General features: G+C 42.6%; 1 protein-coding gene across 1 annotated transcript in view; it reads right to left on the reverse strand.

Annotated features, from left to right (window-relative positions):
* Positions 1-205: 205 nt before the first annotated feature.
* Positions 206-24038, reverse strand: part of LOC310952916 (radixin) — a 37865-nt gene continuing 14032 nt past the window's right edge. The window contains exons 3-15 of the mRNA XM_083921759.1: positions 15643-15726; positions 9995-10090; positions 8598-8720; positions 7374-7525; positions 6805-6888; positions 6464-6610; positions 5547-5643; positions 5296-5459; positions 4707-4837; positions 4323-4483; positions 3814-3906; positions 2236-2445; positions 206-1359 (exon numbers count right to left, since the gene is read on the reverse strand). Of these exons, the coding sequence (XP_083777885.1) occupies positions 1195-1359; positions 2236-2445; positions 3814-3906; positions 4323-4483; positions 4707-4837; positions 5296-5459; positions 5547-5643; positions 6464-6610; positions 6805-6888; positions 7374-7525; positions 8598-8720; positions 9995-10090; positions 15643-15726 (1707 nt within the window). The 3' untranslated portion in view covers positions 206-1194. The remainder of the gene's footprint in view (positions 1360-2235; positions 2446-3813; positions 3907-4322; positions 4484-4706; positions 4838-5295; positions 5460-5546; positions 5644-6463; positions 6611-6804; positions 6889-7373; positions 7526-8597; positions 8721-9994; positions 10091-15642; positions 15727-24038) is intronic.

Consider the following 24038-nt stretch of genomic DNA (forward strand, 5'->3'; position numbering starts at 1 on the left):
GAAGAGATTTAGCTGAGACACTCACTCTGGATAAGTGCCTCATCAACTCCACTTCAAAAATCTGAATCATCCCTTTAGATCAAATAAGTGATCCAAAATGATGGTTACCATGCTATTGATATTATACTTTATTGTGTTGTTATATTGCTGTCTGTGCAAAGTCAAGACAGTTTACCCACAGAGAAAGTAATTCATGACAAAGTCAGGCTTTCATTGAATTTTATAACATTGTGCGTCAGGTTTCAAACATGTACTGTATATCTGACACATCATCCTTTGTGAATGAATTCCACTCCACTGGCTCTCAGTCAGGACTCTTATGATTACACTGTAGCTGCATAGTTGGAAATATAAATGCATTCTTTATTGTGGGGCAAAATATATATTTGAACAAATGTCAACTTGTGGAGAACTTCAGCACAGTGAGAATTTAAAGGAAGCAAATCTAGTTTGCGTTGTCTGTTTAACTCACGACTCCCAGTGAGCATTTGCAAACCGCGACAGCGATTCAAGGAGACACAAGTTAGCTGATGCAACATTAACAGATCAATGACACTGACAGCAAAACTTAACAGGCTAACTTTCCCAACACAAAATGACCAAAAGTAATACTAGACGGGAAGAGACGAATAAGGCGTTTTAAAAAAACAAATTATTTAAATTCTTCAACTGACATAAGACGCAAAAGTAAGGTACAGATATTAAAGTGTCACGGACGAACGTGCCAGCAACAACGAGCTACGAATGGGCGTTTTATTTTGTGGAGTAAAAGCACAATATCAACCAATTCTCTCATTTTGTCTAACAGTCCTGTTGTTGTTTCATTATCATACATGCAAGCGTTAAAACTGTCAGTATTGTAAGAAGGGAGAAGTCCAGGTTGATGACAGGATATGTTGCTTGCTATTTTTCTGTCAAATTAAAGGACGTGTGCTTAGTTGGGTCGGGGGGGGGGCGGGGAGCTCTAAAAAGCAGGTAGCAGTGTGATTGGCCAACCGCTGCCAGGCAGAGCTTTGGCGAGGCTGAAGCTACGAAGCCCATTGGCCGGTCTTTCTCCTGGATAGAAAAAAACATCAGGAGTTCCTGGGGGGGAGGGCAGCAGCAGGATTTGGGCTTACAAGGAAAGTGAGGCGTTGACATGGCAACGAGACTAACTGTCTCTTTTCATTGTCGTGTCCAACCCCTCTTTCCGGCTCACATGGACTCAAACTCGTCGATACGCTGCTTGGTGTTGCCCTGGCGGATCTGGCGCAGGGTTTTGTACTTGTCTCTGCCCGCCCTGACGTTCTCGGCGTGCAGCATGTCGTTCTGTGTTTTCTTGGTGTCATCCCGAGCCTCGGCCAACTCTGAACTCAGAGCCTGGATGGAAGGGGGAGGGGGAGAGAGAGAGGGAGAGAGGGAGAGGGAGAGAGAGAGGGAGAGGGAGAGAGAGAGGGAGAGGGAGAGAGAGAGAGAGAGAGAGAGAGAGAGAGGGAGAGAGAGAGAGAGAGAGAGAGAGAGGGAGAGAGAGGATGAGAGAGAGAAAGAGAGGTGATCAGTGGTGTGTAACCTTGTCTATTATCTTGGGCTCATCAGGCTACAAGGCATCATCCTCCCAGTTTAGTCCAGATGAGGGCGCACTAACGCTGTCCATCTGTACCGTGCCCAAACACGTTTCACGGCTAAAGTCTAGTTTGTTTGACCAGTGTGAGTGCAACCATACCTGTGCCTAGGCCATGGCCGTTTGGGAGACGTGGGCTTTTGTAAAGCCCGTTTGCACATGTACGAGCACGAGCGTGCGCACGTGTTCGAGCACAAGCACAAGGCCTACAGCGGTTCTGACATAATTTTATGTGTGCCTGTTCAGACATAGAAAAAAGAAGGACGGACCATGCAACGTCGGCTAAACGGGGTCGTGGTGCATCACAATGAGTCCAAAAAAAAGAGGCCAAAAGACTGTGCGCTTTTGTAAACAAAGCGACGCATCGCGATGACGTCAATCAATGCCTGTGACGTGTTATGCGTGATGACGTATAGGCAGCAAGAAGCATTCGCCGAGGCCCAGGTAGTGTGAGTACAAAAATTAATCTAATTTATCGATTATCAAAAGAGTCAATTGACTAATGGATGTGTTGGTTAATTGTTGCAGCTCTAATATGCAGTTTTATATTTTATATTCATTTTTAAATTTTGGCTACAGCTTGTTGTTATTGTCTGTAAAACTTTTTTTTGTAAATGAATAACATTAAACTGTACCTGTAACTGTTTCTTGACACGTTCGTTCTTCTGCGCCTCGGTGATGCGTTCCTCTTCACTGCGGTGGCTGGAGACGCCGTCACTGTGGAGCTCGGCGCTCGCTTCGGCGCTCGTCTCATCCTCCTCGTCGTGTTCCGGCGCTGGCGGAGACGTCATGACCGTCTTCAGCTCCTCCCTGGTCTTCTCCAGGTCGTCTTGAGCCGACAAAGCCTGTAAAACAGCACATCCGACGGTTTACAGTCTCAATACGTGGTTCCTATGACAAACATCAGGTGGGAGGTAAACAGTATTTTTCCACATTCTGTACATACAGACAACTCTATGCTGGGAGGCCGTTTGGGCTTCTGTCAGCACTTTTAGTTGTAAACAAAGCTTCAGAATCAACATCAACTGAAAGAGCCGAGGTCGCTGACACCTTTAACAGACATTCATTTAGTGGCAGACGTGCGCTAGTAAGTGTTTTGTGCAACAGACTGTTGCTAATGTCAACAACTTATGTCTGCAGCTACCGATACGATGTCATGTGACTACACACTATTAGCTTTGATATGGAGCCAAATGCCCAAACGGATTTCGAGCCGAAATTATAGTTCAAACATTTGCATATTAGCAAGTGTTGAAAGGGAAAATTAAACAATGATCGCCACGCTTCACATGTGAAACACACACGGAGTCGAATACACCTTCAAATGTCTAACTCAAAATCCACAGACAGCATTACATACACATGCACATACACGCCTACTGTATGTGTACATTCACACAACCGCCAGTCTGTTGAACAAACATGAGGCATGAAAGGTGAGTGGGTGAGGGATGTGCTCATATTGATACTGTGGTTGCAGAGTGATGATTTTGCATAATTTGTTGTTATCTAATTTGGAAAAAAAGACCTAGTAAAACATAAATATCATACATTTTTTTCATATTTTCAACTAAAACAAAACCACATTATTTGTTTTACAGTCAAAGGAGTATATTGGTTAACAATTTATATTTTTTACCCCACTGGACACTGGACACAGTTTGCTGTATGTCGTAGTGAACAGGGTCCTCTGGTGGTGAAGACAGTGCAGCTCATGGGCAATAAAAAGTGGCAAAGAAATCAGTGTCTATATTTCTAAAAGGTCAAACTACAGTAATTTGCACATACTATTATAATCTGTTGTTCTGCCCTGAAACTCCAGTTTCCTCTCCACAACAGTCCTTGTGACTGCAAACTGAGGGGGACAGTTTGAAGGTAAACTCCCTGGTCCATATGCAGGTGTCTCGACCAATCAGGAAGAGTCACTAGTGCAGTCACAAATCCAAAAATCCCATCCAAACTTACCAGTGGAGATGCTGGCCAAGTTGGTGTCATTGATGCTAGACTCGTAAGGAGATTTCTTACCAGTTTTTATTTAATTTGTATTATTTTTTCCTATTTAAAATCAATTATCTGATTATGTATTAAAAACAAAAGCAGAGAATAATGAGTCCAAACATGACACACACACACACACACACACACACACACACACACACACACACACACACACACACACACACACACACACACACACACACAGGTTACGTTACTTTATGTTGCCATTCTGTTGCTTCGTCTTCTTTTTTCCTCTTGGCTTCCTCGAGCAGAGCGATTTTGGCAGTGAACTCCGCTAACTCAGCAGCCTGTTGAAAATAATAACGTCGTTAAAAACTTACCCAACATGAACTCACACGTGCGGTGTCGAGCCAACAGCTCAACAACTCAAAGGTACTTGCAAACGACACAATATGAATGAATTAGCATTTACTCACATTTGAGAAACTGGCAGTTTAGGTGTAATGGTTTATGATTCGAAGAGACTTTTTAATTAATGTTTAATAATATACTTAATGCAGAGTATAAACTGGTTTTGAAGGTATAAAAACAAGAATGCCACATGTTAAATACAAGGTAAAAGAATAATAAATTGATACTATTTAATTTATATATATCAAGGTTCATTGCTGCCGCCTGAGTGCAAAAGTGCAAAACTAAAGGAGTAAAAGCTGAGGGAGCGGTGGCTGTGATTGATGTGTGACTGATGTGTGATTGCAGGTACCAGTTGCTCCTGGTTCTTCATCTGGTCTGCAGCCTGCTGAGCCAGCGCTGCCTTGGCCTCCTCTGCCGCCTGCCTCTCCCTCTCCAGCCGCTCTGCCTCCTCCTTCGCCCGCTTCCTCTCCTGCTCCAACTCCAGTGCCTTGCGCGTCTGCTCCTCCAGCTCTGCACGCACATTTAAATATGTGAGGCACAGAACGTCTGAAACTTGTGTAAACGTGTATAATCAGTGTGAAATGATGATCATAGCTCAAAATGACCTGGTTGAACTGTAATTAACCTGAGCCTTTATCCTTTTGAAAGCTTTTTGAAGAAATGAGGATACTTTCCAAGAACCTCTGGTCTCAGTGTGTAAAACTCAGTTTGCTTGATGTTGGTGCAGTCGTACCTTTCTGTGCTCTGTGTGTCTGCATTTCAATCTGCCTCAGCCTCTCCATCAGCTCGTCCTTCTCTCGCTCTATCCGCTCCTTCTCCTTCTCCGCATGTTCGCGCTTCTTCTTCTCGTTCTCCAGCTGCGCTCTGTCAAAATAACAAAGAAGGCAACCATCACGCCCAGCCAGGGGACTAGCGCTGTGAATCTCGATTCAATTACGATTCAGAGGGCTACGATGCGATTTTAAAATGATTATCAGTGCATCAAATATATTTATTTTCATACATGATTTATGTTTTCTCACTGTGTGACTATTTGCTACGTTGAAAAATGAATATCCTTGTAGCTATGGCTATAAGCCTTATATACTGTACACTGCACTGGTTGCATTTTATTTAAATGTTTCATCTCGTAAATTAAATTAAAAAAAAATAGGCAAATATGTACACGTCAGGGCAGTTACACAAGAACGTGTTTGTGCCAGTGTGTTTAACAAATTAAGAGTAGACCAAAAAAGCCCAGTGGAATCCTGGAAGGGCAGGAAAATCCTAATTTTCCAACAGTTTTAAATGAAAGCTGGTGCTCTCAGACGTGTGTCCTGTACCTCTCCATCTGTTTGTGGTGCTTCTCCTCTCTGGCCTGGGCCTTCATCTGCTGCACCTCGATGGTGTCGGGCTTCCTCCTCCTCATGTACAGCTCATGGTTTCCCATACACAACGCCAAGATGCGCTTGTTGATCCGCAACCGAGGGGCGTAGAACACAAAGTCCTTGAGGAGATACAAAGGATGGACGTGACGGTGTTAAAACATATTTAAAACATTTATCATCAATAAGAACATAATCCCGACGCTTACTGGAGCTTTCTTATCGATGGGCTTGATGACAAACTTCTTGTCGTTGAAGGAAATGTTTCTGATCTCACTCCAGGGGAAGCCGATCTTTGGTGACAACCTGAGGAAGAGATTTTAAATGAATTAAAGAGGAATGAATGATTTACTTCCACACTCTTTCACTGAAAGTTTCTAAACATGTGCATGCTTTGAAAGTTCCAAAGAAAGGTTGTTCATCAGTTGTGCTGTTCAACACCAAAAGAGGGCGCTGTTGTCCAAGCAATGCAATCTGATCCTCAAGCGATCTGAGGAAGCCTTCACGTCATATTCTTTAACCTGTGATACTAAAGCTTCAGTGGCAGCTGAGGTAGAAGTCCACTTTTAAATGCATTAAATCTCTGGTGATATAGGAATATCTACATTAATATCAACAGATAATATTCCCATAAGGAAAAGTGCAACCCTAGATGTAAAGACATTTTGCCACTTCATATAATGTGGTTAAGAGATTTATTCCTCCAAATGTGTTGCAGATGTGTTTCCATTCACTGTAGCGGAGAGTCTTCCTAACATAAATTGTGAGAGTGGGTGCTGTGCTTTCATTTTCTTCCTCTTTATTTAAGTTTTCAGGTTTGATGAGATGCTGATTTTATCAACTACACCCAAGCATTTGGTCTCACGATCTCTTAAAATGAAGCAATGTCTGACAAAGAGTGGTCATTTTGTCAAATCGAAATACGTATTTTTCAAGGAGGAAAATTAGCGAACAAGAATGAAGTAAAATCAGAAAATATTACATCATTTTGTGCAGCGCGACAGTTATTCTTACTGCTAATCATCTTCGGACCCTTCAGCTTTATCTTGTGACCCTTTGAGGGATCCTAAACCCACACTTGGACACCGACTATGTGTGTGTGTGCATGTGTGTGTGAGATGGTTACTTGTCATCGTGCTCGTAGATGTTGAGTCCCAGGGCGTCGACCCCGAGCCACAGTTCTGTGCCTTTCTTGTTTTTGATTTCAAAGTAGTTGACGCCGTACATCTCCAAGTCCTGAGCAATCTTCAGATACTCCATCATCGCATCCTCCCTGCACACACACACACACACACACACACACACACACACACACACACACACACACACACACACACACACACACACACACACACACACACACACACACACACACACACACACACACACACAATGTTTGACACACAGATACACGAGGGCATGTAGGCGTCATTGCCTCAAAAAAATCCCCGACTTTGATGAATGTACCTGAGCATGCTTCTGTGTTCCTCGTGCCAGGTCTGTATTCTGTCCTCCCATTGTTCCTTTGTCAGCTTGTGTTGCTCCAGAACTCTGCAGGGCACACAACAAATATATGTCAGAAAAATTACAAATACAGTTTGTTCTCTCTAACAACCAGTAGCTACTCTGCTCAACTTCATCAGGAGCAGGCGGAGAGTCACAGATTTAACTCATAATACTGCGCTAACAATGTTTTGCACAGGACAATGATGGGATCCCCATACAGGAAACTCAATGATAACAAAGCCATCCATGATACATCACAATATTTGTATTTATTAGAGGCTGGTAGAGCTGGTGACGTGTGTGTGTGTGTGTGAGAAGATGAATGAGAGGCAAACTCTAAAGCCCTAAAGTCAGCGAAGGCACAAAAGTGCTGTATAAGAGCAGTCCATTTAGCATTTATGTAAATAACTGCTGTTTCCACACATTTGGTCCGAACATTACTCAGGGGCCAGAGAATCGATTATTTCAATGTGGGTCCTCACAGGTATAGGGTACTATAGTGTGTGTGTGTGTGTGTGTATATACTGTACCGTTGTGGCAGAAGCCGGTCGGAGGCCAGGTAGCCAGGCTTGTTAAGGTCTTTGTTGTAATCTCCGTACTTTGCCTGGACGGCGTAGGAGGCCAGCAGCACGGCCGTCTCTGGGGGACAGTAATTCTCATCGTTCAGGATGGCCTCCTTCACCTGCAGGGAGGATGCACACACACACGCGCGCGCGCGCGTAAATAAAGAGATAATATAAAAAGCAGCAGTCACGTCTGTCAGTGTGTCAGTCTGGAGAGAAATATTTATATTTGGTGTTTTCGGAGGGATAACTGTGGAATTTGCTGCAGACATCAGTAGAACATGTGGAGAGTCCCTGGCTTCATGACTAATAGGCATGGATTTTCACTTTTCCAGCCCAGCTGAGTAGAGCCGGTCATCGTTATGTCATTGATAGAATACGGAGACAATACCTGAGTGTCAGTCCTGATACTTTTGTAGACACCTTACTTTGATTAATCTACACTAAAATATAGTTTTCTAACTTTTTACAAAGACAACTTTCCCCAAAGTTTAATGCTAAACACAAGCTGACCGGAAATGTAATGCCAACGTTAATTATTATTTACTTGACAGCTGAAAAATTCTTACCCAAAATCCTGCTCTCACACAAAGACCACGGCTGTAAATCACAGATCGAATTTCTGGCACATGTCACCTCATGTAAGTTATCATCTTTGTTGACGGTATCGTCACAGTCTCTCGTCAGGCACTGTAACCTATCGGCTGCACTGTAACCTACCGGCTGCACAGTAACCTATCGTCAGGCACAGTAACCTACCGGCTGCACAGTACCCTATCGGCTGCACTATAACCTATCGGCTGCACAGTACCCTATCGGCTGCACAGTAACCTACCGGCTGCACAGTACCCTATCGGCTGCACTATAACCTATCGGCTGCACAGTACCCTATCGGCTGCACAGTAACCTACCGGCTGCACAGTACCCTATCGGCTGCACTATAACCTATCGGCTGCACAGTACCCTATCGGCTGCACTATAACCTATCGGCTGCACAGTACCCTATCGGCTGCACTATAACCTATCGGCTGCACAGTAACCTATCGGCTGCACAGTACCCTATCGGCTGCACAGTAACCTACCGGCTGCACAGTACCCTATCGGCTGCACTATAACCTATCGGCTGCACAGTACCCTATCGGCTGCACAGTAACCTATCGGCTGCACAGTAACCTATCGGCTGCACAGTACCTGCAGGAAGAAGAGCTTCTGCGTGATCTCCTGGATGAGTTCCTCAGAAACATCTTCTGGGAAGAACTTTGCTCTAAACTTGAACTGCAGAGGATTCTCCTTCTTCACATCCTGCTGGGTCACCTGGAGAGAACACACACACACACTGGCCAAGTTGGTGTCATCGATGCGGGACTCATAAGGAGATTTGTTACCAGTTTTTATTTATTTTGTATTAGTTTTTCCTATTTAAAATCAATTATCTGATTATAGATTAAAAACAAAAGCAGAGAATAACGTCCAAACAAGTCACACACACACACACACACACACACACACACACACACACACACACACACACACACACACACACACACACACACACACACACACACACACACACACACACACACACACACACACACACACACACACACACACACACACACACACACACACACATTTCATCTTTCCCCCTCCACATGTCTTTACAGTATGTAAATATATGAATACGTCTGGGGGAAATTGAATCTGTGTATTTATTCAAAGCGACATTAAAGATACATTAATTTAAACTAGATATATTTCCACTGATGCTTTGGATTAAAGCTTCTGCCAAACAGAATGTTAAAGTAAGATTATACACACAAGTCTGCTTCGAAGGATTTCCAGCAGGATGAAGTCTTTACCACAGGAGAATTACCGTTAACTGGCTTTCATAACGTTGATAGCATGTTTTCAAGTTGGGGGGAATAATTGATCTGCATGGACGATAACTACAGTAGAATTACACAGCCAGTCAACTTGGAGTTTATATCCAAACAACTCCACTATATCATGTCAATATATATATATGTCTGTTTTCCATTTCTTCCCTTTTTAAATTTAACTTTATTGTTTATTTTTGCTATGTTTTTATCTTATTTTGTCATAATAATTTCCCTGTCTGCGGGACATTAAAGGTTTTCTGATTCTGATTCTGATTCTGAACTTTCTGGATTGATATAATATATGTAGTGGAGTGTCTGAAGGAATTGAACGAAAGGTATCATGTGATTTTTTGTATAAAACATGGATGCTTCACACACATCTTCAACCTGGCAGCACAGATGATCTAAACAATCGCCAGTTTCAACATTAGTAACCAGTTCAGTATCTGACAAATGTCCCCCCTTGTGTTCCTGAGTTATGCCGTTGAGTAATGGTCAGAAAAGCATATTTGTAGAACATTACGATGTCACAGCGAAGTTGAACTTTGACCTTTTGTATAGTAAATGCCATCACTTCATAATTGTTATCCTATAAGACATTTGTATTAAGCGTTGTCATAGTTAGCGTAGTAATTCTGGAGTTACAGAGGCGTAAAAACAGAAATAAATACATAGACTAGAAGTGGACACATGGGCGTAGAGTCTCACCTTCTTGTTGAGCTTGAGCCACGTGACGTAGCCTTTACTGTCTGTGTACTGCAGGCCGAAGAACCAGACCTCCCTCAGGCCCACTGTCTTCACCACCTGAAACACAAATGTTTTTTTTAACAGGATATGATGGAAATGTTCCTGTCACGTGCACTGGGTACAAGACAAGTCAATCCAGCCTATATAACAAGCTTTGCTCAAGGCTCCCATGGCAGATTGGAATAGGGTTTTTGATTATTCAAATCAATAACTTCTGCAGGCAAAAAAACAATACTTACATGTTTTATTAGTATTTACAATTTCTTTTGCAGTTTTTCAACCACAAGTGCAATTAATATAAACAGAAGGCTAACATTGTATACTTAAAAACTTGTAGTTGAAATATTAAATATCTCATCCCATCTTCAACCGCTTATCCGGGGTCGGGTCGTGGGGGCAGCAGCTTTAGCAGGGGACCCCGAAACTTCCCTTTATATATTACATTTTTCAGCTTTTGTGAATCACAAATTCTGCATAACATAGACATATAAATATTTACTGCATATAACAAGTTGTAATGCTCAATACCTGTGGCATGAGACAAAAGCTCTGCATCATCTCAGTGTTGTTTATTGACGGTAAACATGTTGAGGCATCACTTCACTATTAAACACTGATGATTAAACTCTGCATGTGTCATACGTTAAGGGACGGATTGTCATTGGTTTTACACGCAGACACAGGCTGAATATTACACCAAATTAAAGAAAATGTACATCAAATACACTGGCCAACATGTTACAACAACTACCACTGTTCTGGGAAGACCTTCCACAATACTTAGAAACCTGGCTGCAGGGTAAGGGTCTATTTATTCTTATTTAGCTTTAGCAAGGTCCAACCCTGATGAAGGTCTGGCTGTGAGGGAAACTCCGGTTCATCCCAAAGGTGCTGTGGGTGGAGGTCAGGGCTCTGTGCAGGCCAGTCGAGTTCTTCCTCCCCAATCACATTTCTTTATGGACCTGGCTCTGTGCACGGGGGCATGGTCATGTTGAAAGAGCAGACCGAACTTGCCCAAACTGTTGCCCCAAATTTGGAAGCAGACTTTTATCAAAAATAGCATTGTCTGCTGTAGCATTAAGAATTGTGGGTGAGAAGTTCAGCCATCCGTGAGGAACTCGGAGTAGAGCCGCTGCTCCTTTGCGTTGAAAGGAGCCAGTTGAGGTGGTTCAGGATCATCTGGTAAGGATGAACCCTGGGCGCCTTCCTAGGGAGGTGTTCCAGGCACGTCCAGCTGGGAGGAGGCCTCGGGGAAGACCCAGGACCAGGTGGAGAGATTAGATCTCCACACTGGCCTGGGAACGCCTCAGGATCCCCCAGTTAGAGCTGGTTAATGTGGCCCGGGAAAGGGAAGTTTGGGGTCCCCTGCTAAAGCTGCTGCCCCCGCGACCCGACCCCGGATGAGCGGATGAGATGAGATGAGATGAGCATTAAGAATCAGCTTCAATGGAATGAGGAGTTTAACCCAAACGTACACACAATCGCAAGGGAACTTACTTTTGTCAGTATATTCAAATTAAGACTTAGCCATCTATGATTAATTGATGTTGCCATAAAAACTGAAACACACACGCATCCACGTCAAAGAGTGCAGGTGCTGAACAGATAATAATAGCTTGCACACTACAGGGCTCATATTATCACATCTATTTATTGCACCAAGGTGGTGTTGTTTCACTCTTTGGAGTCATAAAGACTTCACACACACCTGCTAACAAAACTGTTTTGTGGTGCTCAACCGGCCTCACTCTGAATTTTCCTCCATTCCTCCTCTTCCTTCTTTGAGTATTTTCCCTTCTCACTCTTTCCCAACTTTGTCGTCCCTCCCTACTCTCTCAAATGCTCTGTCATTCACAAACTGTTGTCCCAGAGAGAGAGAGAGAGAGAGGGAGAGAGAGAGAGAGAGAGAGAGACAGAGAGACAGAGAGAGAGAGAGAGAGAGTCAGAGTATTAGGGGGGATGCGGACGCTTAGTCAGACTCTAATGTGATTTGCACAGTCAATACGACAGCACTCACTACCATTTAAATAACTCTCTCACACGCTCAGACACAGAAAGACATGCTCATAATAAACACATTAAATACACGTGTGTCAAATAATCACAGGTATGAAGAGATGCAAGACACACACTGAGGCACCCATCCAAAACATGCTGTGATAACTGTACAATCAGTCACATTTAAATACACACACACACACACACACATACACACAGACACAGACACACACACACACACACACACACACACACACACACACACACACACACACACACACACACACACACACACACACACACACACACACACACACACACACACACACACACACACACACACACACACACACACACACACACACACACACAGTGGGGCTGGGATTGCGGTATGCAGCTTTGCGGATGCTGAGAGCTCAGCGCGCAGCATTAGAAGCGGAGCCTCAGAATGTGGATGAATGATTCGGGTTGAGAGAGAAGGAAGAGAGAAAAGACAGGCAACATAAAAGGGACGGAGAATCAATCTGATTGGACGACTGAATACTTACTTTCATATTAGATGAAAGCACTTGTCCACACAGACAACTTTACAAGTGTGCGTGTGTAGCCCATCAAAGTGTTCAGAGGCTTACATGCTGGTGTTTGGGTGAGTTTGATTAAAAAGCTTTCCTATCTCGCTAAGGCCTTTTATCACTTTGTGTGTGTGTGTGTGTCTGTGTGTGTGTGTGTGTGTGTGTGTGTGTGTGTGTGTGTGTGTTTGAGTGAGCTTATGGGCGTTTATATTTAGCTCGACAGCCTCTTTATCAATGGAGCCCTCTCTCCATTCATGTGACTCTGAACCATATGAAAATGAAACAGCGTTCAGGGCCGACCGAGGGCTGCTTCCTGCAGGATGCATTATCACAGAGCTCACCATTCACTGCTGCACATGGGATTTCCTGTACTATATGTAGCCACACACACACACACACACACAGAAACACACACACAGTTAAATGATCACAGGGAGATGTGATGTTTTCATACCACAACACTAAAAGGCGCAACGCCAAAGAAATCCTGCTAGTTGATGCTGATCAGTTTGGTATGCAGAGGCATTGGCATCACGTTCAGCATCAGTCTATCATCATCTCACTTTTTTATGCTGCAATCAGCCTGTCCTCATCAACTCATGAGCTACAAACTCTCAAAAAACTTGGTATATTCCTTTGATGTATACCATCATTTCTTTGGTCGTGCTGGTAAATATTCTGTCTTCAAAGAGGGAGAATCTATTCTATCTCCATCTATTTTTAGCTGACGATGGTCTATCATTACCTCTACACCTGTCAGCTCATTCACAGTTCACCTTGTCTGCTAACAACAAATGATATAAAACAGAAAAACAAAGAAAATCCCTACATTTTAGCTAGAACTTGTGCCTGGAACTACAAACCGAATGATAATGATCCTCCAAAAGCTTCATGGTTCTACAAAAAAACATCACCAATGAAGGACCCTGGATGTTTCTTCATGTGCCTTTAACAAGCTGTCATGTGTTATGACAACATGCTGATGTTAAGCATATAGAAGATTTACCACGTTCGTTATCTCAGTTCAACTACTTAGCATGATAATATTCACTAATTAGCACTAAACACAAAGTATTATGACCAACCAAAGCCTTGGACAAATTTAAATTTAGACCTGACGATGGTGCTAGATGGACTGTCAGAGAATCACCAACATTATTATAATTCATCCTGAGGTGAACATGAATGTTTGTACCTAATTTCACAACACTCCACCCAGTAAAAGTTAAAATTAGAGGTCTTCAGAGAATTCGTGCCTGGCCCCAAACCCCAAAAGACCAAGAAATGTTCTAATTGAACCAAACTGGACCCATCTGTTATTTAGAAAGGTGTGATCTGGACCCATGCAGAACCAAGAAATGTCAGACCCAAATCTGGACGAATCCAGGAGACACAGACCCCATCTGCACCAATTTTAAAGCATCTCTATTACATTTTTGAAAGTATGGACACAATGTTCCAGGACTGTTCTGGGAAAAGCTATTATTGGGCCCCGATTGTCCCGGCTGGAAACATGATGTGACACTGCTCTGGTAATGTTTGGCCAGCCAGGAAGAAAAACACACAACGGTAGAATGTACAAACCCTTGTATTGTAGGTATTATTATGTGTTTGGTCTGAGCTTTCTGGGCAGATGCAAGGTCCATAAACCTGTCTGGTGCAGCCTTAGAAGCTTTTTTTGGTTTTGATCTGAGAACAAAGATAAAAGAGCAACAAAAAAACAAAGCTCCTCTCATTCATTCTGTCTTCCTCCCTCTACATCACCACGACCCCAACAGACCTTTAGAGCCTGACATGAAACAATGCTGAAAGCTGCCCTTTTACTTTCCAGACACACACTCACACACAGACCCACACCGTCCACCCAACACTTACATCCACTGTCTTATAAAAGCTCCCGGTTTAGACAAAGAGCACTTTGTGTGTCATCTTTGAGCAGAACCAGTACCAACTCAAACCCAGTCACACACACACACACACACACACACACACACACACACACACACACACACACACACACACACACACACACACACACACACACACACACACACACACACACACACACACACACACACACACACACACACACACACGTTCACTTTCAGTATTGTATAACAAACAATGTGATTCTTCCGGCAGGTCACAGAGTTCACTTTGAAAAAACAAAACCAGTTACTGTCTACTCCCATCTAGTGATAGATGTATTTTCTTATGGCTGCATTATTATGTACCGGGCCAGTACGACCAGTTCCCCTCAGAGCCTTGGACTGCCCGGGGTCCTCCAAGCTACAGGCCGCGAGATTATAGCACAAGATCATCAATAGGCCCCCCCAGACTAGGCTCGGGCGATAGGATGGGAATATCATTCATCGGGATATTGGTTGGCCCCTGATAATGGTCATCATGTGTTCACTATAAAAGAAAAATATTCAAACATGCAACGCCTGTTATTGATGGTTAGTTCAAGCGTCTGGAAGGACTGCAGGACAGTCAAATGTTTTTTATCTAAACTGCTAAAGTCAGCAGAACAGGTGGAGTAAAGATTGTGGGTAGCCTTATAAACTGGCTTGTTAATGACACACTTATGTGAGTTGACGAGTATGATACAATTTTCACCAGCAAGGCAATTGGTTGGCTATCCCTTTATTTTAGCTAGCTGCCCCTTTATCCCTGGTAGATGCTAGAATGTGTTGACCAGTTTCACCGTACGAAACTGTGAAAGCATAACACATGATTCAACACATGGTTACAGCTACATTGCAATGTTGTAAAGAATAAATATGAGGCCAAATACAGCAGTAATCTAGATGCAATACGCGTCTGTAAAAGCCTATCAGCATTGAGATTTTTTTGACATCACAGAGAATCAAAAATGAAGTGGGGGTCGGGGTGGTGTCTCCAAAAGACATATGCTCAGGGACCTTTTTTCGCCCTTCCGGCTGCTGCAGAAAGGTCTGTCCTCATAACCTGCTCAGGGATCATGGTCCTTGACATGAAGTCAAACATGTAAGTATTATGTGTGTATGTGTCTCTTACCTGGTCAAAGAGCTGTTTGCCTGTCGTGTTGGGCTGGATGGCAAACTCCAGCTCAGCGTCCATGGTGGTGACGCGCACATTGATCTGAAGAAAAGAAGAAAGCATGACTGAATGAATGGACCAGTAAATAATACACGCGTTAGATTCAATTATTTTAAAAAAAGGAAAGCTGGTTCCAGAGCGGCACCGACTCTTTGCTGGTCTAGAACCGGCCCTACTTCTTGCATGCTTTAAAAAATGTTGTAATTTAAGAATTAGTGCATTTTATGGTTGTTTTTTGTCCAAATTAAGAACTTTTCTAAAGAGACATGTCTTCTGTAGTATGCTTAATCAAAGGAGAAGCACGGTTTAAGTTAAGTTTTTTTAAAATGTTTATTCACAGTTATGCAGGATAATTATACACAGTTCCTTTCAGAACTCGGCAAACAAACATAAATATGTCCAATCACACAGCTCCAGCTTGCAGTCATTTGATTGTGACATCTGTAAAAACATAAATTAGTGGATCGTTAATTTTAACTGCAATGTCATCAATTGCAGGTAGTCTGTGCTAGATAAGGTTAGCTAAGATAGATAATTCTTCTTCTCGAAACAAAATCTCCATCCATAGTATTGAAGACAAGCAGTACAAGTGTGTTGTAGTCCACCATTGGTGTTGTTGTTGTTGTTGTTGTTACGCTTGAAGTGGCCTTAAAGGAAAATTGTTCAGTCATATAACTGCACATCTTGGCTGCAGGAAGAGAAAATGGCATTAAAAACAAAACTGCGTAGCTATATTTATAGTAGTAATAGAGTAAAAAAAGAAAAGAAAAGGTGAAGCTTTATTCCTTTATTCCTCTCTGGGCTCTCTAGCCTGTGGTTCTAAAAGATGGTTCCCAAGTTAAACCAACGGTGAACCAGCACCAGCACTAGCACCAGCACCAGCACCAGCACTAGCACCAGCACTAGCACCAGCACCAGCACCAGCACCAGCACTAGCACTAGCACCAGCACCAGCACCAGCACCAGCACCAGCACCAGCACCAGCACCAGCCCAGCACCAGCACCAGCCCAGCACTAGAACTAGGTCTGGGTTGGTCAAAAAGGTGTATGTGTGATGATCCACGTTATGAACCTAGTGAACCTGTATACATTACAAAGAGCTGACACAGTATCGGAGAGTCAGCGGATCCTGAAATATTCCGGCTTTGTGTAGAGAATGAGTCTGATGCATGACACCTGAACTTGAATTGGGGGGAAAATTTCAAAATGGTAGAACATCTTGAAATGTCACACCACAGTCTAGTGTCTTCTTTTAAAAGAAATGTAATATACAAGTGAAAGAAGGAGATTAAGTTAAAAAGAATAAAGAAATAATAAAAATGCTGAATAGCAGGTGAAACAAAACGGGGAGATGTTAAAAAAGTGTGAAAGGGATGATAGAAAGTGAACAAAATGTGCAAAGTAAAGGACATGAAAGTGCTTAAGACAGTGTCTAAGGACTAACTAAAGTGTGAAATATTGCAAAACAAGTGTTACAGAAAGGCCCATAACAAAATTGGAAGATTTAGCAAATACAGAACAAACTGAGAAAGAAGCAAAGCCAATGAACTACTTTCTGCTGGTGGGACAGCCTGTGCCAGTTTTGTGTGTGTGTGTGTGTGTGTGTGTGTGTGTGTGTGTGTGTGTGTGTGTGTGTTCTCCTATCAGGCTTCTAAAAATATTCTTGACACACACACTTACACACACTCCCTGTGTTAAAGCCAGAGTCCATATAAGGCACCTGCTGTTTTACGGCACTCATCGTTCTGCCAGGAAGCTGCAGAGAGGAAGCTGCTTTCACTTCACTCTAATGAGGGAAACTTATTAGGGAAACTCCACTTAGCAGCTCCTGCAGCCCCACTCTAACCCCCGTGAATTATAATGACATTCCCATGCATGAATTTTTCATGGAAAAATAAACGATGCACTAAAAATCTGAGAGATGAGAGAAAGGAAATTCTGTCTTTTCAGGGTCCTCAGGCCATCTGCTCTTAAGCATGGAAGAGTGAACTTTTGTACCCAAACGACTATTACGAATAAATGATGGACATATGGATATGGAAACATGATGAATCAACGAGTACTACAATATGGTGAAAATCACAGCCCAATTATATCAACGCGCCCCATCTGCTGCCATTCCAGAAACTTCAATTTATATTCAACTTAGGATGTGGTTTTCAAACCTCTCATGTGTTATTTCAAATATAATTTACAGATTTAGAGATAAAGATAAAGATTTATTTTAGGCTTTTTCGCCTCTTTAAGCGCTCTATTTCTATATCCTTTGATTTGGAGCAAAAGTCAAATATAGGAACATCATTCTGAATTATTCATGTTGATATTTGCCACTGGGGAGGCAGCAGTGAGGTGCCGTGGAGCGCTGCTCGGCTGCATTAAAAATACGAAAACAGTCACAAGAAGAAAGCTCAAAGGGATTCTGGGAGTTCTGCAGTAAGGTGTGACTTTCAGATCCAAATATGAGTATGTGGAGACTTGAATCAGGGCCACTGCTACATCATCTGCGTAAGCTAAGAGGGAAACTTGAACAACATTAACAGGTTTTAACTGAGTAATGAAATGTGTGTGTGTGCTTTTATGTGTGTGTGTGTTCATGTCTATGATGTAACAGCATGAATTCAAAACTTTGAACCAGCGGCAGAGCTGGTGAGAACTGACCCAGTGTCTTACATTATTCCCTCTGGGACCTGTTCAGGGTACACACTCTGCAGATAAGTATGCAGTCCCACATTTGTCTGTGTGTGTGTGTATCCCTGTCCCATTGGTGTAATACATTATACTGCGCTGTGGTGTTCTGTGCTGCAGTAAGCAAACCCAGCCGCAGTGAAAGGAACTGAGGCTGTCCTCAAGTAACCCTGAAAGAAAGCGAGACACCCAGAGAGAGAGAGGGGGAGAAAGAGAGAAAGAGAGCTGAGAGAGTGATACAGAGGAGAGGAGTAAGAGGTAGCAATGGTAAAGTAAAAAACTTGTAACCTGCCTCAGGGATTAAACTGCTGCATCAGTGGGGTGTGTGTGTGTGTGTGTGTGTGTGTGTGTGTGCGTGCCTGCGTGTGCTGTGTGTGTGTGTTTAAGAGAGACAGTGAGAGAGACAAAGACAAAGACAGATAACGCCTGAGGAGAACAGAGTGCATCAATCACAAAAAACAGCAGTCAGGAAATACGACTCAACTGACCCCCCCCCCCCACACACACACACACACACACACACACACACACACACACAAAAGTGAGAGGACATCTCCTCCAAATTCCTTTATTTTAGATTAATAAATAAATCCATGAAACTGTGGTATTAGAGAAATCCTATCACTGTAATTGAGTTCACTAAATATCACAGCGGACAGAGAGATGCATACATAGTTTAACCGTCCTTAAAGATGAAAAATAGACAATTGTAAGTGTGTGTGTGTGTTTGTGTGTGTATGAGTGTGTGACTCTAACTGTCCAATGAGGGAGAAAGATTTGGTTAAGTGAGTGTTTTGAATTTGTTCAGCTCCATATGAGGACGAAATAGTGACACTGGATGTTGGGAAAGTATGATAACAAAACCATATGGTGTGTGTGCGTGCGTGTGTGCATGCATGTGTGAGTGCATGCGTGTGTGTGTGTGTGTGTGCATGTGTCATAGCGAGCTAGAGATCTGTGTGTATGTAGAGTATGGGAGCGCAGCCATATGGTGGCTTTACAGGCATGTACAATATGCGCACACATATTTTTGTGTACATATCATTGCATGTCATGTGTCCCTGTGTTCTGGCTGATAAGGTTTCCATAGCAACGCCCTAGAAGCTGATTTTAATGTTATTTTCTTTTAAAAAAAACCTTGTGGCGTCCTAAAGACGGATTTTAACACACACGCTAATACATTTTTCTTAAAAAAGCATTTATTTTGCTACATTTATGCCTGGCGTCCAAACTATTCTGCCATTTCTGATTCCCTAAAACCGAGACGTTTAGAGACGTTGCTGAGCCCGTTCAGCTTGAAAACTCCGGGGTTGCGTTTCAGACGTGGAGACCTTTGGAAAGGTTGACACAAATACCCACATCAGTCAGTTTTATCAGTTAGATAAGCTGATATACCTTTTTTTTAATTTCAACCTTTTTGTGTGGGTGCTGCTTTCAGTTCGACATGGTTTCCTCCATCAGTGGCTAAAGCCCCCGCTAATACTGCTTTAATATGTCACTAGATTTGCTTTGCAACGACTTTCAATCTGCGTTTTCCACCTCCATTACCACCTTATAGCAAATACAATGTATTTTAATTGTCTACATCCATAATCTTCCACCGTAAAATGACGTTAGACAACCCGCTTCCACAATATGCATTCTCAGGCGCGTTAATATAGACAGAGATTATTTCTGATATGGAGCTAAAACGTGTGTTTTTGTTTTTTAATGTCATTTAAAATCAAAACATGCTAAAATGATTAAATAAGAATCTACCAAAATGTAGAGGTGCTTTTTTATAAAAGGGTGGCCTCAGCAAAAAACACAATAGATGAGGATGAAAGGAAAAATATACTGTGGGGACAGTCAGGAATAACGTCCGTTTCCTTTGTGTCCCTCTAATATATTCCACTATGGTCTGTGAGGGGAGTGTGAATGAGTATAATATAAGAGATATTTGGACATGAGCTGTCTTAATAAGTGTGTGCGTGTGTGTGTGTGTGTGTGTGTGTGTGTGTGTGTGTGCGTGTGTGTGTGTGTGTGTGTGTGTGTGTGTGTGCGTGTGCGTGTGTGTGAGTGTGAGACAGATACAGAAACGGGGCAACATGTCTCGTAGCTGATAGCTATAAAACGTTAGCAGATAAAGCATCAGGCGGTCTCAGCCTGTGCACTGACCACAATCCCTCCTGTTACCGTTGACCCACTCATGCTGAAATCTGTCAGAAACACACGAGACAACATGAAAAATCCCCACTGCCTCTACTAGTACTACTTTCATCAGTCCTTCTCCCATGTGTGCAGCTATTACTGCTGAGACAAAACATAAAACTTCAGCCACTGGCAGAAATATATCAGCTACTTCTCCACAGTGGTGGTAAATGGAGCCTGGCAGATCCAGAGCAAAGTGTGTTTATAATTAAAGAGGAATCACAGCCCACACCGAGAAATAAATTGACCCTGTTGAAGCAAAGCTCAGACAGCTTAGTGCAGAGAGCTGCGAGTTCTGAATTATGAAATGTGCATCATAAAAATGTACATGTGTGGATAAAAACGCTGCGAGCGGCCGGTTGGAAGGTTTCCAGAGCAAATAATTTTCCACTTCAGCTCATGTTTACAGAAGCACTGTTGGGTTGTTTTAAACTAAACACAGTTAAGCAAATCTTGTGCATGTGCAGCGGGGCGACAACCTCACACAAGTAAGGGAAGGTTGGGTGTTTTAAACACTGACGAGGCTCTGGCACAAATTAGAAGGACATTGTAGAAATAAGCATACAACAAATCCATTCAAAAAACAACAACAACATTGACCATTACTACCACACGGCATGTTACACTGACACTAAGAACCTATTAGCACCTACTACGGAGATGGAGTTAGAGCCAATGAGCACGGTTCATCATTATGCAACATTCAATGACCACTAAATGCAATATTAAATCTTCAACTGTGGTGGATGAACCTCCTTATTTTTTGTGGCGGCAGTAGCTCAGTCCATAGGTGACTTGGCTGGGAACTGGAGAATTGCCGGTTCGAGTCCCTGTGTGGACCATGAATGGAGCGTATACTGGTGGCTGGAGAGGTGCCAGTTCATCTCCTGGGCACTGCCGAGGTGCTGTTGAGCAAGGCAAAGAACCCCCAACTGCGCTGGTCACAGGCAGCCCCCTCGCTCTAACATCTCTCCATTAATTGCATGTATAAAAGGTCCTGTCTGTGCGTGTGTGTATTTCGGGCCGTGTGTGTGTAACATGAATAACAATGATAGGGCGGGTGCTCTTCTCTTTGAATGTTCCCTAGAGCCTGACCAATAATCTGGCCACACAGCTGATATCTGTTTATATTAGATACATTCACGTCAGCATATGTCGGCGGATAAGTCATAAGAACTTATAGTATAACTGTAAATTGTCCTACTCTGTCGTATATAGTAGCTACGCTTCTTTAATAACCCATTTTAAATGGAGCATTATCAAAAATGTTTATGTTGTTTTGATGTTACGTGACGAGTAGTGAGAGTAACTACTATACTATAAAATAACAACCTTTTATTTATATTATATTGACCAAAAAAATCCAGTATTGATCTGATTATGATATTTACCTGTGGTGTCGACTTCTGCTCTTGTCCTAATATGATTCAGGGCTGGTGTAAAGTCAAAACAAACCATGCAAAACCAAAGCTATATTGTAAAAACAATACTTTCTCTAATATAGCATGTTGTAAATCACGCTCTTTTTGTTGCTATTTTACACTTGCTTGACATGGGGGGTTTTTGTTATCAGGGAAAAAAATAAGGTAACTCTCCTTCTTGAGTTTTATATTTCAAGCGACACGAGGAAATATAAATGGAAACGTTTCACAGCTATAATCTACAGGTGCAGGAGTAGATGTTGCAGAATATTATTTTAGAGAAATGAGATATATTGGGATTTCACTTATAATTACACTATTATATACAAATTCTAGCCGTGTAACTTGTCATTTTCTAGACAAATCTTTGCTTACGAGGCTCTGGGGAAAACAGAGTGTGCATAGGTGTCTCCGTTTAGCTGCCTGTGTTTACCACCATCGTCCATGTAATTCATAACCAGTAGTGACAGCTAAATAGTAGACGAGTGTGTACAGGCAGAGGCCTCCCACGCAACACGGCCCACCTGTTGACTGTGTTTGTGTGTGTGACAGAGACTCAGACAGCCATAATTGAAAGCTGTTGGTAGCTAAGCTGATTAATAGAGGCTTTAAAGGCAACCAGGGCCACGCTGCCGTCTTCACCTTTTCTATTCTGTTTTTCCATCATCACCCACTCAACAGTTCCTCTCCGACACGCTTCTATTCTTCAACTCTCCTCTTTTGCGCTCGGATTTTTCCTCTTCAAAACATTTTTCGCTCTCTACCGCTCCTCTGTCCCTCTCCTCAACCCCTTTTCCACTCTGCTCCTCTATTCTAATGTGTTTTATTCGTGGCAATAATGTGAATGTGTATCTTTCAGTTGTGTTTTAAGCTTGTTTATAACAGCTGTATTTTCAAACTCAAAGTTGGAGGAGGAGGTGGAGGAAGGGTTAGCATGGCAGACACAGATTTGCCTTCAGCTGTGGATAAAAAAATAAATACAAAGAATGAAAGGCAGTACGATTGTAATATTTTGATTCATCCACCATTTGCAGGGGCAACATAGCTTATAATTATTTCCATTATTGATTTTTAATAATAACTGATTCATTGTTTATTTTGTGCCCCGCGATAGACTGGCTTCCTGTCCAGGGTATACCCCACCTCACGCCCGATGTCAGCTGAGATCGGCTCCAGCAACCCCGCGACCCCGACAGGGAAAAGCAGTTGAAGATGAATGAATGAATGAATAATTGTTTATTTTCTACAGTGTAGTGCGAAGAGCCCACCACAGGGTCCGGGTCTCAAACAATAACAATAAACACAATCAACAGTCCAAAACCAAAGGATGCACACTACATGGTCTAAAGCACGGAGACACTCAAACACTGCAACCATGCGTGACTGCATTATGAGCATTAACTTGCTGTGATAACAGCCTGCGCTCTTTTGATTTCAGGCTTATAGTGGCCATATAGTGTATTGCTGTAAATCACTATACTATAAATCATACTAAGTGCAGCTTTAGATGTTAATGTTCAAGTTGTATGATGATGATTTAGCAATAAAGATTGCTTTAGTGCATTCCAATAAAGCAGTGACTGAATTGAGTCGAGGTCAGGGAGAGGAGGTGGGGAGAGCGGTGAACTTCACACCCTCCCTCTAATTAGATTTAGTGACTTGGATAATTTCCATTATATAAATGAAAATGGCCCTCTGAAATATTTAAAGCCTCTGGCCCCTCCCCTCCTCCACCAGCTCATCAGCCCCAAGGGACTCCATCACTAGAAGGGGCGACATGTGCAAAACGCAGCGATAAATCAATAATGTACGACGTCCCACCACATCTCACACCCTGGATTAACACGATGCACGGCGACTCACACACAAACAAAAACTGAAAGTGCCTGAACAACATGCTTTCCCCTCAAGCAGGCAGGTATATTGATTCAAATAGATATGTATCAACACATTTACACATAGAGTATTCACACACACACACACACACACACACACACACACACACACACACACACACACACACACACACACACACACACACACACACACACACACACA

This window comes from Echiichthys vipera (genome assembly GCF_963691815.1).
Source record: "Echiichthys vipera genome assembly, chromosome: 10".
Lineage (NCBI taxonomy): Eukaryota > Metazoa > Chordata > Actinopteri > Perciformes > Trachinidae > Echiichthys > Echiichthys vipera.